We start from the raw sequence: 17,156 nt of genomic DNA, 5'->3' as shown, positions 1-17,156 counted from the left end.
AAATAACAGATAGTAAGACGAAGTATGTTTTATTCAAAAACACGTGGTAAATATGTTGATGGAGCGTAAATATACAAAATAACGAAATGTAAATATACAAAATAAGACAGGCAAGATCAATTCTAACAAATAATTTTATTTAGCTTGACGCCCCCTTAAAAAATTGTCTACGCCCCTCTCGTTGGGCGCACCACCGCTCTACGGCATCACAGTGATGTTATAAGACCCGAAAAATATGCGGGCGGTCAATCAAGATCACCCGAAATAGAGAAATGATCCAACGAGAAAAGGAAGTTTTACGAGAGTTTGATATTGAGCCTGCTCGATTTCGGGTAATCGCCTGTGCGTTTTAAAAGACTGTTAGATGACAAGGTCAGACGGGGGTTAGGACATAGACAAAGATTATTTGGCCACCAGTAGTACTTGTGGTACTATACTAATCAGATACGGTGAATGGTAAATCAAACCAACTCGTGAAAAGTCAATGACTCGACTCAACACTAGTGATAACCATATTCCAACACTGATATAAGTGTATATGCCACTGATTTAACAGTACCCATACGGCACAGTTCTCCAATTCCAAGAATAGTCCAATGTTATTCCAAGAATAATTCCAATGTTAAAAGACATCAATTATAACAGTGATTGCAAACCCCTTTTTTACAAGACAGTCTGGGCCTTCATACTGGCACAAATTGCAAAAACTGACACTGTGAAACAGACTAAAAGGAAGTGCAATCTAAAACATTACTATTGGATTGGTTAGAAAAAAATATCTGATTTATCGAAGTAAAAACAATTTCACTGTAGCATCCGAGAGTTTCTAGCATAAAACCTCAATTTGGTCATGTGACTGTCAGCGCACGTCCCAATTAATTCAGATTAGCATTGAGATAAGCATGGCCCGATCTGACGCATCTGCTGTCACGCCAAGACACCCTGGTTTCTGAGAAAAATTGTCCATTGAATTGAATGTTGGAACATCTTATAATCTGAGAACTCTGCCCTACTTACTACTATTATATTTTCACAGAAATTTTCACAATGTGTTAAAACTAATCAACGTTTTGAAACGACAAAGACATCGGGATATTTTACAAGGATGTCGTTCACTTCATCGTTCGTCACACTCGATGGAATCGAGTTTAAAATCTCAGATGTTCTGGATCCTCCAAAAATTGAGGAATTATCATCCGATTTTCGAATGAAAGATCCAACTAATCTTCTTCTTCAAAGTGAGGTAAGGTCAATTGTAGGATTTAAAATTTTTCATTGTTAATATTTAGAGTGATTGCTTGCAGCAGGGCTGGGGGGCTGGTTAGAAATAACAATGACTCCAGCCTCCGCCTCGGCTCCCGCTTCTGTTCCGGCTCCCCATCCTAGTCTTTCAGGCTTATACATTATAAGCATGTGTACAACTGGTGAGAAACAAACAATATAAGTTCCCCTATAAAGGACAATACAGACAGAATACTTGACATGGCTATATACAGTGAGGCTCAGCTTTCTGATTCCAAGATATTTAGATTCATACAACAAACACTCCATTTGTCACAGGGCAGATGGCACGACGGTAGACGCATAACATCTCGCAAAATTTGTTGGCATAAATATAAATCATTTGTTACGTGCGTCGCCTTCACAGGACCAAAATTCTCTCCCGTCGACGCTTTTTCATTCAAAACTTTCAAATTCTCTCGTGATACTCTCTCTCACTCTCGTAATTTTTATTCGAAAAATTATCGAGTATCTCACTCATCTCAGTATAACGTAAAAGGGTGCCGTCCTTTTGAATTGTAAAAAATTGAGAACTAAATCAAATCATTGTTTATCTCAACTTTCCTGCATTTCCAACATCAAACTCACTTAATACATATTGACGTATGTTACCTGTTGAACTCTCTTCAGAACAATAGGCCCGATTCAATATATGGAAACTATTCTCGACCATCCCTGCCTATTGACTATGATTTGTCTCTGTTGGTCGATCATCTATAGTTCATTTTGTTTGGAAGATTTCTGGTTATGTAACATTGCATAATATCATTATTATTATTTGTAACTGGATATTGTTTATTTTGTAAGCGTACTTGTAATCACATGTTTATAAAAAGCGAAGCTCTTCAATTCAGAATACATAGTGAAATAATATGTAATAATGAGTATATTCTGAAAATCTGTCAATCTATTGTAAATTCATGAAAATTTAATTCGGCAATGCAAAATAGTTTAGATCAGTGCGTTTCCCAACTGAACCACAGTTTGGTTTCCCAACTGAACCACAGTTTGCTTTACCCAAGGGTTCTGCCCTGGCAGTACATTCAAGGGGTTTCACAAGTTTATCTTCAAATCCAAGATAGTCTATCAAAATGTGTATCCCTATATATTTTATGTTTGCCACCATTATTAAATTTGCGATACCCAAAAGATCGTTTTGTTTTGCCAGTATTAGGTTTGCTTTTATATATTATTTATAGTTCATACAATTCAGACAATAAAAAACTATTGAACCGAGGTTTCCCAAGCCTCTGGAATGTTTAATGTGGGATTCTTTTCATTAAAAAGGTTGTAGACCACTGGGTTAGATAAACGTAATTGTTATTAGGGCTCTTTCCGCAGTGTCAGATCGTGAACTGGATTCATTTTTTGGTACTCCCAAAGTATGTGTACCTGGTTAGGGTTAGGCCATAATTTTATTCTGATTTTTCTTATTTCAGTTCTATTACGAGTTCAGGGACTGTCTGCGTTAGCCAAGTGAATATCCCCCTGCCCATAGGTTTCAGTCCCTTTACACAACTTGATGTAAAGTAGGCAAAGAAAATGAGTTACCTCCACATTGGTACAAATACTTTTTTGTCCATTTTTTGTCTGACCATCAAAAGTGAAATGCTCAAGATGGCAAATTCACTAATGAAAATATTTCACATAATTCCTTAATAAAGGAATTGTTTATATATGGAATGTATCCGTTTAGTTTCAAACATCCCACCCTAATCAATACCCTATATTTCCTGTTTATTTATTTAAATCATCCTGTTCTTGTATTGATTATATGCACAGGTGTTGCATATGCTATTATTTAGTTTTCATAAGAAATTTCGCCCAAACGAAAAACATATGCAGTCACTCGAAAGTAAGATCTTCGAGCTACCAAGAGCTGCTCGAACTTTAGGAACCATGTATGATACACGCCACTAATTGCCACATACTATTAGTCAGCAGTTCATTTTTCACACACCGAAAATACAACATCAACAAACAAAGTAAAGTATAATAAAAGAAAAATGTATTTCAGCGTGGAGGGAGAAGCAATTACTTAATAACCAACTACCGTAATCAACTTGGTATGACTAATTAATGTGGGATAATGACACTGAAGTGACTCAGATATTTCCTGGTATTAATTAAATGTTGAATATTTTTATCAATAGCCTACTGTTATATTACATTGTCGACAGGGATGGCCATTTTCGAATACTAAACTATTCCGAATACATTCTAAAATAATGTTTTCGAATCTGGAATTCCGAATACATTCTAAAATCGAAAATAATACATTTTTGTTTTAGTTTATTAAAACCCAGTAAATTAGGAGATAAGCTTCAATAGAAATATCAGAATAAAGCCACAAACCAACAGTATATGTACACAAAGTAATTGATAGTTTATAGCTATCAATAAAAAATAATAGCAACTTGTGACACAGTCAGTTTATTAAAATTATTCACTTTGTACAAATGACCATATGAAAAGATAGCCAAGGAGTTGTCTGACGCTTTCTATCATTGGTACCATGATATTACGATAATAGTCAAGTCTATTGACAAAAATACTACTTGTATTCAGATAATTGTGTATATTTTCTGTGAGTAATCAAATTTATTGGCAATACAGGCAACTGAAACAAGCAACAACAATCGAAAATCCATTATGCCTTTAAAAAATTCTAATATTTAAGCTTAGAGTATTCTACTACCTACCAGTATATTTGTATATCAATTTATGTGAACCATATTGTTAATATGTGTAACATGTTAATGTAATAAATTAATAGAGAATAGATGACCACCACTGCCAGCCGTGCAATCTTGCCAACTCTGTATCGCCGATAGAAAATTCTCAAATAATGATAGAAAATCCTGTTAAGAGTAGTGTATAATTCATTTCATACAATGAATATACATATAAAGTTTAGCAGTAAATTAAAAATACATATTCATCGCCGCGATTATGCCACCTGTTAAAAGAGTCGACTTTTACAACAAATGATATAACAACGAATATATATTTTTCTGTTGTGCAAAGTGATGAATTCGTGACCGATACGGGCATATTTAAAATGTCTTGCTTTATTAATTTAATTGTCTTCAATTTAACCTGCGGTTGCGTCGACAAAATAAAATCCTCACCACTCTTATATACCATTGCAATCCGCGATCATAGGAATAAAAACGTGTGGTAAACTGCCCGATTAAATAATGTTCAGATCCGTATTTTGCGAATTCGGCGAATATTTAGATGTAGGCCTACTTGTTAACAATGACTCCGCTCAATCGAAATGCTGACACTCTGATTATTTTTAGATAAAACCGTTTGAAAAATCCATAAATCTGCTGTAACATCTCAGAGTAAAATTTATTTCATCACAATAAAATTGATTGAATATACTTTAAGATTAATTATATTATATACATCCTCACAACCCGGGAAAATGTCGCGTTTCAAACCTTGTATAATGTTAACACGAAAATATTCGACGGCAATTTAAAGCAATGAATAATCAGGCAAATCCCGCTCTCAATTCGTGACGATATGTTTCTTAACGCCCGACCAAACAGAATGTGTACGGTAGGCCCACGAAATTTTGCGATTTTCACAGCCTAGAAAAGCGTTTTATAAATTTTCGCGGGCCTCAATAAAACGTATATTGTTTGCGGTTTTATTTTCAGTATTTTAAATTGCCGCTTTTCAATCAAAAAGTTGCATTGTCTTTAGAAACTCGCCGCCGATGATCTGTGCGCGTACAAAAATAAAATAATTGTTATCGTTATCGTGGAACAAATTTGTGGAAAATTTTCGTTTTAGAGAAAATAACACAAACGTAAAGACGTTTACGGCCTAAATAACACGTTACGCTGATGAGTGATGAAAACAATCACGCGCATGTTTCTATCGAGAATATTTTCATTCAACGTAAACGTCTTGGAAGCGGCGTCGGCCGAAAATGTGTGACGTCACACAAATATTCGATATTCTTATGAAGGCTAATTCCCATATTCGAATGACGAGATATTCGAATACTTTATTCGAATTGGCCATCCCTGATTGTCGATGAAGAAAGTCTTTGTTTTTAATAATTTCTTTTATTCTGTAGGCCTATTAATCTAAAAATCATTTGTTTTTTTTTATGTTCCAGTATTTTTTATTTTCCAGTATGACTTTAGCAAAGAGCGAAATGTTTTATCAAGAATTGAAGAGAGGCGAACTTCTGAAAGAAAAATGGCCGAACAAGAAGAGAAAAGAAGACAGCAGTCTTTGAAAAGGAGGTACCATAGTTTTTATCATATAATGATAAGCATTTCTTGGTGGGCATGATGGCCTAGTGCAAGATTTATCAAACTCCTGATGTTAAACTATCCATTGGGGCCTAGATAATGTCATATTGGAATACCGTCTTGTTGCCACATTTCGGCGCTAATGTTGTCAAATTTGAGCAGTTACAAAATTAACCAAGTCAGTATTTCAATAAAAAAACGAACAGTTGGTAGGAGCCCTCGCCTCGGTTTCTCTTGCGGAGCCTTGGGGCTTTGTATGGGGCACTTTTAGAACTTATGGCCTAGAGTGGTTAATATGTTAGATCAGAGATCAGGGGAATGAAAGGTACATATTTTCAATTGCTTTTCGGTGCGAGCCATATATCATTTTTCATTCCCTAATCAAAGTAGGCTGATCATGTTTTGTATTTTGACCCAATATTCAACACATTCAACACATCGTACAATGTAAATACTGTTAACAAATTAAGGTGATTTCTGGTGCTGCATGTTGTCGTTGAGGGACGCCTGAACGACAGCTCACATGCACCACAAGTTGATATTGCAACTTTGCAAAACTTTCTTTTGGGCATCTTCGTAGTGCTTTGCTAGACCAATTTGAATATTACAAATAAACAGTATAAACGAATGGAATACTTCTATTGCTCCGCGACTCTCCTCATATCACAAAATATGTTCCAGAATCCCCTAGTTTTGTCACAATGCCTGCCTCTCTGGCAATTATCTCACATAATATAGACATGCGCACAACGCTCTTCAACGTGTTGGCGAATTTTCTGCCAAATTTGGCTATAAAAGATAAATCTTGTAACAATAGTAAGCTTAGCCTAAGAATATTGAAGTTTTCAGGAAGCCATATGTCGTCATCAAAAGAGCCATATATGGCTCGCGAGCCATGGGTTCCCGACCTCTGTGTTAGACTTATTCACTGCTACTATAAAATACTACGGCAATCTGGGGATATAAAAATGTACTTTAAACTGTTTGATTATAATATCAAGTTTTGATGTGTTGTTTTGCGAAGTAATATTAAGTTGAGCTGTTCTTGCAGCACTGACTCCACTCTATAGCAGTACTGCCACTTGCGTTATTTTTACGATAATTTTAATTTATTTTAGTACAATAAAAATTGGGTAAACATGCTTTACATTGGATTGCTTATTCAACACCCGGGGCTGCGGTATTATGCTGTCTCGCTTGAGTATTAACTTGAGCAACATATTGATAGAGTCTACCAAAATCAAGCATGTGAATTAGCTAGCTGATTAACTAATTGTATACCTGGCTTTGTAACCAGAGTTTGAATATGATTAAGTGATTCTAAACAGGCGAACATGCCTCGAGCGAGTCGGGAAAGCACGGCGTTTTCGTTAACTGTTGGCTTAATCTTTTAACGACCAGGTTTACAGCAATTTTTTATTTTTATCATCGGCTAAATTTTTCGGAAACCACTCTTGTTTCAATATAATCAACAAGATTTAAATGCACACCGAGATCAGCTGAGTAAGCTTGAATCAGATAAAAAGAAAATGCTTGGACCTTAATTAAGATGGTTGAAGGTCAACTTTGGCGAAGTGTTCAGTGCATGGATTCATGTTAAAGCGCTGAGGGTGTTTGTTGAATCTGTTTTACGATATGGTCTTTCTGTCAATTTTCAAGCGGTAGTTCTTCAGCCACAGAAAAAGCAACAAAAGAAATTGAGAGAGACTTTAAAATCCTCAGGTCCTCAATCCTCAAAATATGCCTGGTATGCAGGTTGATGCACAAAGTTAATCCTTTACAAAAAAAATTATTATCAATTTTACCTTCTCGTTTCTTGGCAAAAAAAAGCTGTGTTGGCAATACTTAATTTCTGAAACTAAATCAGGAACCATTAATTTTGTAAAAACTCTGAAATTTTTATTTTGCAATACTTTATTCCTAGAGCTGATCTAGAGAAACAAAAAATGGGAAAAATGATCGAAAGGCAGCGAGAAGTTTTGCAAAGACAAAGAGAATTATTCCTGGAACAGAAGAGAAGGCAGCAAGAGAACAAAGAAAATGGTAAGTGGATAAAATTTTAGTTCATGTTTTATTTAAACATTCTGACCAATTTTGTTTATTTCTAAATAAGGCCTTAAACAAGCAACTGCTTTTTGCAGGTTATCAAGTTTGCAAGCAATCGTCCTGCACTGAACTATGCAAATGTTTACACTTGCAACAGAGATGGGACCTCTTGAAGTATGCGCACCAAGATGGCGCACAGCCTGAACTCAGGTTGTGTACCAGGTTAGGGTTCAGGTTATGCGACATCTTGGTGCGCATACTCCAGGAGTACCCAGAGATGTTAATAAATAAGGTCGACATGGATTATCTTTGTTTGCTCAAACCAAAGTCCCAAACTTTCAACTGAAAGTGGACTGATAGCGGGATTGCAATTTTGCCTAAACTACAGCTAGGTCCCAAACCCTCAGCTAAATGTGTTAATGGATTCCTTTTTTTATGCCAGGTGCAACAACACCAGACAGAAATAGCCCGAACCAAGATCGAGAATCGCCGACTTCGGACAGTAAGTCTTGTGCTAACTATTTATCTATTATCTGCAACATCGGTTATATATAAAAAAATTTTTGTATTCTTTTCCCATACAAGAGCCACCTGCTGATATCTAGCCATATGTAATTTTGGAGGACTGGAATCTTTCCTGAAGTCATACTCTTTAATAAACTTTAGGCGATCATGCTTTTCTCTCGATATGAACTTTTACAAAAAATAATACCTCACAAACAATATGATACAGTATATGGTATCTTCTTTTTTTCATATATTTCAGAATATACCAGAGTGACCGAAAAACACAATCATAAATTCTTAATTACTTCTATCAAAATGGAGAAAATTGGTTAAATGCTCGAAGTTCTGTTTGTGCATGATTGTATTACGTTCTCTCTAGAATATGTTCCAAATGACTCTGGATTGGGTCGAGCCATTTTGGATTTTTATAAATATTAAACTATTCAATGTTGACAATTTCTGCTTACTTTTTATTATTTCATATGTCCCGTTATCGCGATGGCCTAGTTCAGGGTGGTCCAAGGCTGTCGGCACCGCGGGTCACAAAATTATTTTTGCATTGTTCGCGGGCCACAAACTTTGCCAAGAATAGGTAAACAGTGCAATACAAAACAAACACTTTCATTGTGCAAACACATAGTTATCAGACATAGCCATCCCAGGCTAATAAAATCCGCATTCGATTTTTAGTTTTCTATGATGCCTGTATTGTTAGCATATATTTCCGACCAAAGATAGAAAGCCAGATAATAATTTAGACTATTAAGCACATCATTCAACTTTGCTAGTTGCCTCAGCTAGCCATAACACTAGTCAATCCAGTGAGTGATGTAACAATATGTCAAAAGATTTTCCTGATTAATTATTTTTTTTATGAAACGACACAAAATGTTATTTATTGATTACTCTTCGAATGTGACGCAGGCCACAGATAATGAAGCGACGGGCCAGGCTCTGGACCACCCTGGCCTAGTTGCTTGATTGCTGAACTAGCTATTTAACTATGCTGGCATCAGAGATAAAAATCCTGTTTCCAATCCCATGCCCACCATCTTATTTACCCAGGGTGTAATAGATTGGTTAGGTCCCAGTCTTTTTTAAATAATGAATAGCTCCTCATCTTAGGCTGCTTGTGCAAAACCATGTATGGAGTAAAATGCATATAAAATATTGTATAAACCAGCTGTTCCTGACCTTTTCGATATATTCCACCCTTCGCATATTTTTAAAACTCTTTATTTTTCTTTACAAAGTATATTTGCGGTATTTCGTCATCCTTAAATGGATCCTTAAATGGAGTAATATTTCCCTATTTTCTCCCCCAAAAAACAACAAGATTTCTCCCTGGGTTGCTGGTAAATGCTCGTATAAAGAAAATAGTTGACCATAATTGTTCAAGATTCTATTTCTATATTCCAGGTGCTTCAGAGGACAAACCACCGCCTCTGCCTCCTAAAAATCCATTTTCGCAAGTTGGGAACACAACTATCCTGACCCCACTGCCAGCAGCAAGGAAAACCCCAGGTAACCCATGGTTGTTTTTTCTGACAGTGTTGAATTGAATAGTCAACGCTCTCTAATGGCATCTCTGTAACCAGAAATGGATTGTTATGTTTTTGGTCAGTTGCCTGATATGTCAGTGGTTGTTTTCAACTGTTCTATCAGTACCCTTTCTGCTTTAGTTGTAGATTGTGACCCCACTTTCCAAAAAAAAAATTGGGGTCGTCCCACCAACCTGCTTTTTTCTATCCATACACCGCAGAGGTTTCCACTTATAAATGAAATTTCTATCATATTTAGAGTTTTTCATCAATGACCCCTTTCTGGGTAATTCCCTTTCACCTGTCTTTTTCCATAACAGTACTGACTAGAATATTTCATATTAAAAACTGCCACACTTTGGTGAAATATTCCATTTTATCATTAATACAGTTTCATCACCTTTACATCAAGCCAGATTGAACCAAGCACAACCGGTTTTATCCGGTCAAAACCAGATCTGGGTGGATTTTGAAGATAAAGAACAGGATCCTTTTACAAACATGGAATTGAAGACTATTGATGATATGGCTGAACTACAGACTGTTCTTTCAAACATTAAGATTGGTCAGTTTTTGGACTTCAGTTTTTTCAATAATAAAACGTTTTGAGCAATATCGCACTCACTCAAATTTAACTAAGTGGACTTGGTTCTAGTGCAGGAATTCTCAATCCTGGGGGGCTGAAGTTACCTGTTGAGGAGGGGGCAAACTTGACATGCATTGGGGTCAATTTTGCAACCAAGAATTCAAAACTGAGATGGGCAAACCATGGCTTGCGGGTCAAAACCGGCCCATTGGGTAATGTAATTTGGCCCGCTTGATGTTGCCACAACCAAACAAAACCAAATATGTTTTAGAAGAGAAATAACTCAAGGAACTGGTTAAAATTACGATTAAATTTAGTTTTGGCGAGGCTTATTCAATTTTGCTTTCGTAACACTGTAAATATTGTTCATAAAATGAAACTTTTTACATCACACTTACATGGCCCGTCAGTCTAGGTGGGCAAAACTTTTGGCTCTTGGTCTAAAAACCTTGTACACCCCTGATTTAAAGCTTTCCCCATTACAATAATAGGCTAACAGTCTCATTAAAGAATTATACGTAATATTGTGGAATTAAATGGAAGAATTTGATGGTAAATTTTACTCTTGTAATTCGTAATGGGTAAAAAAAAAGAATCCTTTGCTCCAGCAGTCACTCGTAATAAGGATCATAGAGCCAATTATTTAGGAGCAAAAGTATGAAAAAAATAACAACCACCTTATTCATGGGGGTAGTTGTGCACGCAATGCCGAATTTGAATGATTTTGAATCTCCCAAAAATAATGGATTTAACATTAGTTGCCACACATAATGAACTTTCTTGTCTAATTGAACATTATTCAATTTTTCCTTGCAGAGCCCCCAGCACGAAACACCGATTTCACTTTGCCATCCTATGAGGAGGCAACAACATCGAATTATCCTTCTGTTGAAGATGGCCATGAATCTCTGGATAACGATACACAAGAGGGCACTGAAGATACAAAATTGTCATCGACAAACCCGTTTTTATCTGATATTGCGGAAATCTCTTCAAAATTGAAGACGATTGTTAAATCAGACAACGAGAGCCCAAGATCTTCGTCATCTGAAGAAACACAAGATTGTGAAAATGTGGAAATTAAACGTACACAAGATGGCACCTCTTCACCAGAATTCACTTTGCCTAAAAACACAGCTGGTTTGTACGAGAACGTTAGCTTGTCAGAAGTTAATGAAATCGCTACAAAACTCAATCGGCCCACAATGAGGTCGCCAACAAGTGAGACAAGTTCAGTCTATGAGTTTGCGAAAGATCCCGTACCCCCAAATGAGGAAAGATCTCCTCTCCAAATTCAATTTGAGCGAAAAATGTCTCAAAAGGGGGTCGGATCTCCCCCAGCAGATCCAACTGCAGTATATTCTTCAATAGTAAGGCCCACATCAAGAGCAGCAAAATCACCTGAACCAGTTCCATCTAGTCAAAGCCAGTCAGTTGCAGTACCAACTGGTATAAACCAGTCAAATCAATCCACTGAAATGACAATAAACCCAATATTATCAAGGTCAACTATGCCCAAGCCAGAACAACCTGGAACAGGTTATAACCAGAATATTCTAAGCCAAGGGCAGATCAATCCAGTTTTAACTGGTTCTAACCGCCCTAATCAAGGAACAAAATTATTGCCTGTAAGTTTTGGTGCTGTCTTTAGTTCAATGAGTGCGACTGTGCTGCCCCCTATTTCATCGAGCAACACCCAAGCAGGTGGTGCTGGGAATTATGTAAACATAACCCCTGGGTCTATTTCTGACCCCAATTTGGGTCAAACTACGGTACAAGATCCCCCAAACCCACCCGTCCCACCTCGTGACCCAACAGGAGCATCTGCACGTTTACCCCCCATACCAGCAAAAATTCAACCATCTACTGTTACAGCCTCTTCAAACGGTACCCAATCAAACTTACCCCAAACCGGACATAGCCATTTGTACCCCCCTTACGCTCTCCCTAATTCAACCGGCCCCAGCGTAACACTCAACTCCACGACAAATGTTGTCGGGTTCACAAATACAAAACCAGCAGTTTCGAGACCGGCTCCTCCTCCTCCAAGAAAAACCCAGAATGGCCCCAATACGTCATCGTCGACCCCTGAGATAAGTTTTATTGCAAAATCACGTCAGGATCGAGCAAAGTTTGAAGAAACAATCAACAAGGCATTGAGCAGTTTGCCGAAAAATCCAATACCAGTTAAAATAAATAAACCAACATCTCAGGTGAGTGAAGGCTTGCTGGTCTGTTTTCATTTGAACATGACGGTTTAGTGCGGGAGTGGGCCAATTACATATAATAGAATTTGTTACTGGGCCGGCGGCTAAAAACTTGATATAAACAAACAGTTTATTTACAACAACCATTAGAAAAAGAACAATGGAATTGGGGTCATTATGACGTTATTTTCGTCGAACGGGATTTCATATCCAGGAAAAATATAGTTGTAATTTCAGCAAACACAAGTGGGCCGGCCTTGGGCCATAATCCGCCTACCCCTGAACTCTTTATACTAAAAGCTAGCCCATCTTTCTGAACCAAGGCACACTCTTTGTGTACAAATCATGGCGCATCACAAGTTTATCTTATTAACATTAAATTAAGAAAAGAAAAAGTTTTATAGAATTGTAGGTCCAATAAAATAAATACATGATAATAACGGGACTGAATGTCCCATTTATACCCAGTCGTACTTCTCTGTCAACAATCAACATTAATTTGAAAATATATCAAATATTCAATCACATGTTTATTTCCGAACAGAGGCACATAATGGAACATTTCGACGGGCCATAATTTACCCACCTCTGGCTTCGTGTCATCGAGCTCCGAGTCTGAAGTAATTTCCCACCTAGCCATGGGTACTACTTCGGAGTAAAATTAAATTCAGCTTTATGTGCTGATTTCCGTTATGAAATTTGTTTAAATATTTTCAACTCATTGCTATTAACAGTAATTCCAAGTAATACATAAAACATGATGGTGCATCTATTGGTTCATTCTAACCATTTGGAATGATCAACTATTTCCATACTGGCTTGGACAGGTAACTGTACGACATACCGTGATATTAGGCCATAAAATAAGTACATAAATCCTATCTGTGATTCTCAGCCTCATACGACTATTGCTGAATAGCATATGAGCTTTTCTTCTCTTTAAATCTATAATAATTTCATTTTCAGCCTTCATCTGTGAATCATACGGCATCTGCAAAACCAAGAACTCCATCGCCTGTGAGTTATGATTCTTTTCTATGAATAACTAAAATAATATTAAGGCCACCATGTTAAATATGCCATATTGGGCCTTTCCTAGCTGAACAAAGTGAATACCGATTTGTTAGAAGGGCGCGGCGGTGTGGCTCAACGGGCTAAGCGTTAGGAATACGCTCGCCACCGCACCTCTAATTACTCTGCGTGGGTTCGCAGGTTCGAATCCCATGCAGGGATGGTTATGTGCGAGAGGATTGCTGGACTCCTCGCCGTCGTTGGGTGGTTCACGTAACCGCTGGTCGGTTACGGCTTCCTCCACCACCAAGTCCATGCTTCCGAAAACAAACAATATTATTAATCCCATACCCGACTTGGAATGGTAACCGGACGAGAGGCCGTGGTTCGCCAATGGATAAGCCGTCTTATCGACTCCCCCCCCCCCAGGATAAATATGTAAATCCTATCCTAAGAAGCTGGTGTATTAGGAATTGAAGGGCCCAGCGGTGCGGCACTTTGTACTAAGCGATAGAAATGCACTCTGTACATCTCATTAGCCTGAGTGGATCCGGGGTTTAACTCCCATGTAGAGCCTAACAATGGTTTCCATAATATGTGAACCAAGATGGTGGACACTGGGACGTAGTATGTGTACCAGGTTAGGGAATAAGATTTTGGCCCAACCTGGTACACATACTACGTTCCGGTGTCCGCTATCCTTTGTTCACATAATTTACCTGCGCCGATGTGTAACATTTTGAAATGCAACTATATAAAATAAGGCCTCATCTTTATTAATGGTGATTTCTAAAATCTTTTGCATTTTCTCTTCAGAATTCTCTCCTTCTTGCTGCTCTGTCTTCAGAAGAACGTGAGTTTGTCCAATCAGTGACCTCTATGGGATTTGATACAGAGGCTACGATCCGTGCAATGCAGAAGTATGGGCTTGACGCTAAGGAGGTGAGTTGGCATGAGATTATCGATTTATATAATCAGATCCAGGACGAAATTAGGCGCCCCAAAAGTGTATGTACCAATATGCAGGTAATTAATTTTGTTCGACTACTTTACATCAAGTTGTATAAAGGGACTGAGACCCATGGGCAGGGGGTAAATTCACTTGGCTAGACAGTCCCCGAACTCTTAATGGAACTAAAATAAGGAAAATCAGGATAAAATTATGACCTAACCCTAACCTGGTACACATATTACGGAAGAACCCAAAATTTCATATTTCGGGGGTCTCAAGACGAAAGGGCGAATAACAATATTTTAAGGTGTATTTGAAAATATTGCAAAGAAAACTCGCAGCTGAACAGTCCACATTTCATTTCATAGCTCAATACAAAATTTGAGGGCTTTAATGCAAAAGGGAGAAACTCGGGAAAGTGAAGAAAACATATATTTTCAACTTTTAAACATTTCTAACTTTTTATTGGAATACTTTGTGAATATGGCTCCAAACTTCAACCTAAAAACCAGCTTAAAAAGCGGCTGGACCATTAATATTATTTTAAAAATTCAAAGTTAATATATTTTTAATAAAGATAAAAAGTTAAATTAATTAAAATCTAAATGTATGTAGAAATTTTTACAGCCTTCTCCAATAGCACCCACACAAAATGATTCTATCCAATGGTTGTACTTCTATTTTATCTTTCTCAGGTTGTCGATCATCTGTGTGACGTGCAGCGAATCGTTGAACAAGGTTTTTCAACAAGAATGGTGCAAGATGCGTTGGAAATGTTTCAGAACGACGGTAAAGAGGTGAGTCTGAACAATTGATCTAGAGTAGTAGTTCACAAAGTAGTAGCTCTTCCAAATGTTGGTAGTTTCTTACATATTGCTAAATCAGTGGTTTCCAAACTTTTTTCAAAAAAATTCCATGACGGACCCCTTGCAATTTTATAAATGATTCCCGGCCTTATGCACTGAAACAAAACATTAAAAGAACACAACAAAAACCAATACGCCATATAGTGAAACGAACAAAAGAATATAAAGCGCAACTCTCATGACATGACAGTATGACCAGTCTGTTTTGAATTTTGGTAAACGTTCAAAAGGGCAGCGTCATCTACAGCTCTGCCGTTAATAAACTTGTTGTGGCATGAATTGAACTCTCACTGTGGTGTCACATGCCCATAGCTCTGTGACGTCACAATGGGGTAGCGTAATCGAAACAGAAAGTGAAGAACCGGCGTCTCCCGCGGCGATTGCGAAGCAGCAAAAAGCGACAAATGTGTATTCGCTAATTTGAGAACTTTATTTTTGTATTATCAAGCCTTATTACAGATTTGTTTCGCGGACCCTTCGAAAGTGCTTCACTGACCCCGAAATGTCCATAGACCCTAGTTTGGGAACCACTGTGCTTGTTTATTATTTAACCCTAATTTATTTCTTCTAATACTACTCCTTAATCCACCATAGGTTGTCAAATATCTTCAACAAGCCGGTCAACTGATGGACATGGGATTCAAAGAGGAAGACGTTCGTCAAGCATTGAAGAATAGCAAGAACGATCAGGCTTTAGCAATTGATCAATTAATGGGACAAACATGACACAAGCCAGCTTCGATATTCTACGTAGTGTTGGAGAACGAATATCCATCAAAGACTTGGGTCATCAAATAAACAGACCTTTTCCTGTCCCCCCCGCTTCTTCCCCCCTACTCGCAATCACCAATAAAAGTATTTTGGTTACTCCCGAAGTATGTGAACCAAGATGGGGGACACTCTAACGTAGTATGTGTACCAGGTTAGGGTTTTGCCATAATTTTATTTTAATTTTCTCTATTTTAGTTCTATTACGAGTTCTGGGACTAGCCAAGTGACTCCCGTAGTATTTGTACCTGAAATTATGGCCTGCACACATACTACGTTTCGGTGTCCGCCATCTTGGTCCACATAAGTTTACCCAAGAAGTATCCAATTTTGTTTATGGGGCCCATTCATCTACTGAATACTCACACAGACAAAGTATTTGTTTTGCTAATATATTAGTTCTCATGATATTAGTTTGGGGGATGGTTATCTGGAAAAGGTTCAAGTTAACACCCGTGATTTACTTGACTTTGGATGGCACATGACTTGTATCATTGGAAGTAAGTAGATGCAGTGCTAGGGAGATGCCTATAACCCCAACTCGAACTCTCAAATTTTGACATAGGAGAATCGATCGTTATCGCGTAGTTATGGTAACTATGACTCCCAGATGAGCTAATTTTGAGAAACCCTGCCCTAACCTGCCAACCAACAGTCACTGGACTAGCTTCTCTATCAGTTCACTTATTTAATATTTTTTTTCTCATGGCTGATACCTATTCATTAGCTTAAGCTTCATTATATATTGTTTGCCTATTGTATTGCAATGTATGTATTTATGCACTTTCACATGCTATATTGTGTAATATAATTTCGTTGTTTCTTTGTGTCGAATGAAATCGATGATTTAAATATGGGATGACCAGGCCAGTGTATTCTAAAATTGGCTTTAAAGACGGATTTTGCGTGAGTATCGTTCAACAACTGTCGAGTTGTGCTGAGCGGTTAAAAACAAAAAACTCTTTGATGCTTCTTCATCTCTCATTCTCCTGAGAGGAATTACTGGACCGGTCAGCTACTTTAGGGGCGTACAACACGTGTGTCCTTAGGCTCAAAAATGACACGCGAACAGTTTGGTGAAAAACGTAGTCGTATATATGATAAATTCTAATAA

General features: G+C 37.5%; 1 protein-coding gene across 1 annotated transcript; it reads left to right on the top strand.

The window, feature by feature from the left end:
- The first annotated feature begins 1,015 nt into the window (after window positions 1-1,015).
- Window positions 1,016-16,865, top strand: LOC120341786 (uncharacterized). Its single transcript, XM_039410350.2, has 11 exons — window positions 1,016-1,243; window positions 5,437-5,549; window positions 7,483-7,601; window positions 8,047-8,106; window positions 9,531-9,635; window positions 10,044-10,217; window positions 11,055-12,451; window positions 13,412-13,462; window positions 14,273-14,398; window positions 15,104-15,205; window positions 15,869-16,865. The coding sequence occupies exons 1-11, from the start codon at window positions 1,106-1,108 to the stop codon at window positions 15,998-16,000; spliced, it is 2,517 nt and encodes an 838-aa protein (XP_039266284.2). The 5' UTR covers window positions 1,016-1,105; the 3' UTR covers window positions 16,001-16,865.
- Window positions 16,866-17,156: the final 291 nt, after the last annotated feature.

This window comes from Styela clava, chromosome 1 (genome assembly GCF_964204865.1).
Source record: "Styela clava chromosome 1, kaStyClav1.hap1.2, whole genome shotgun sequence".
Classification (NCBI taxonomy): domain Eukaryota; kingdom Metazoa; phylum Chordata; class Ascidiacea; order Stolidobranchia; family Styelidae; genus Styela; species Styela clava.
Note: the sequence above shows the minus strand (reverse complement) of the source record. Positions and strands in the feature narration are given on the sequence as shown.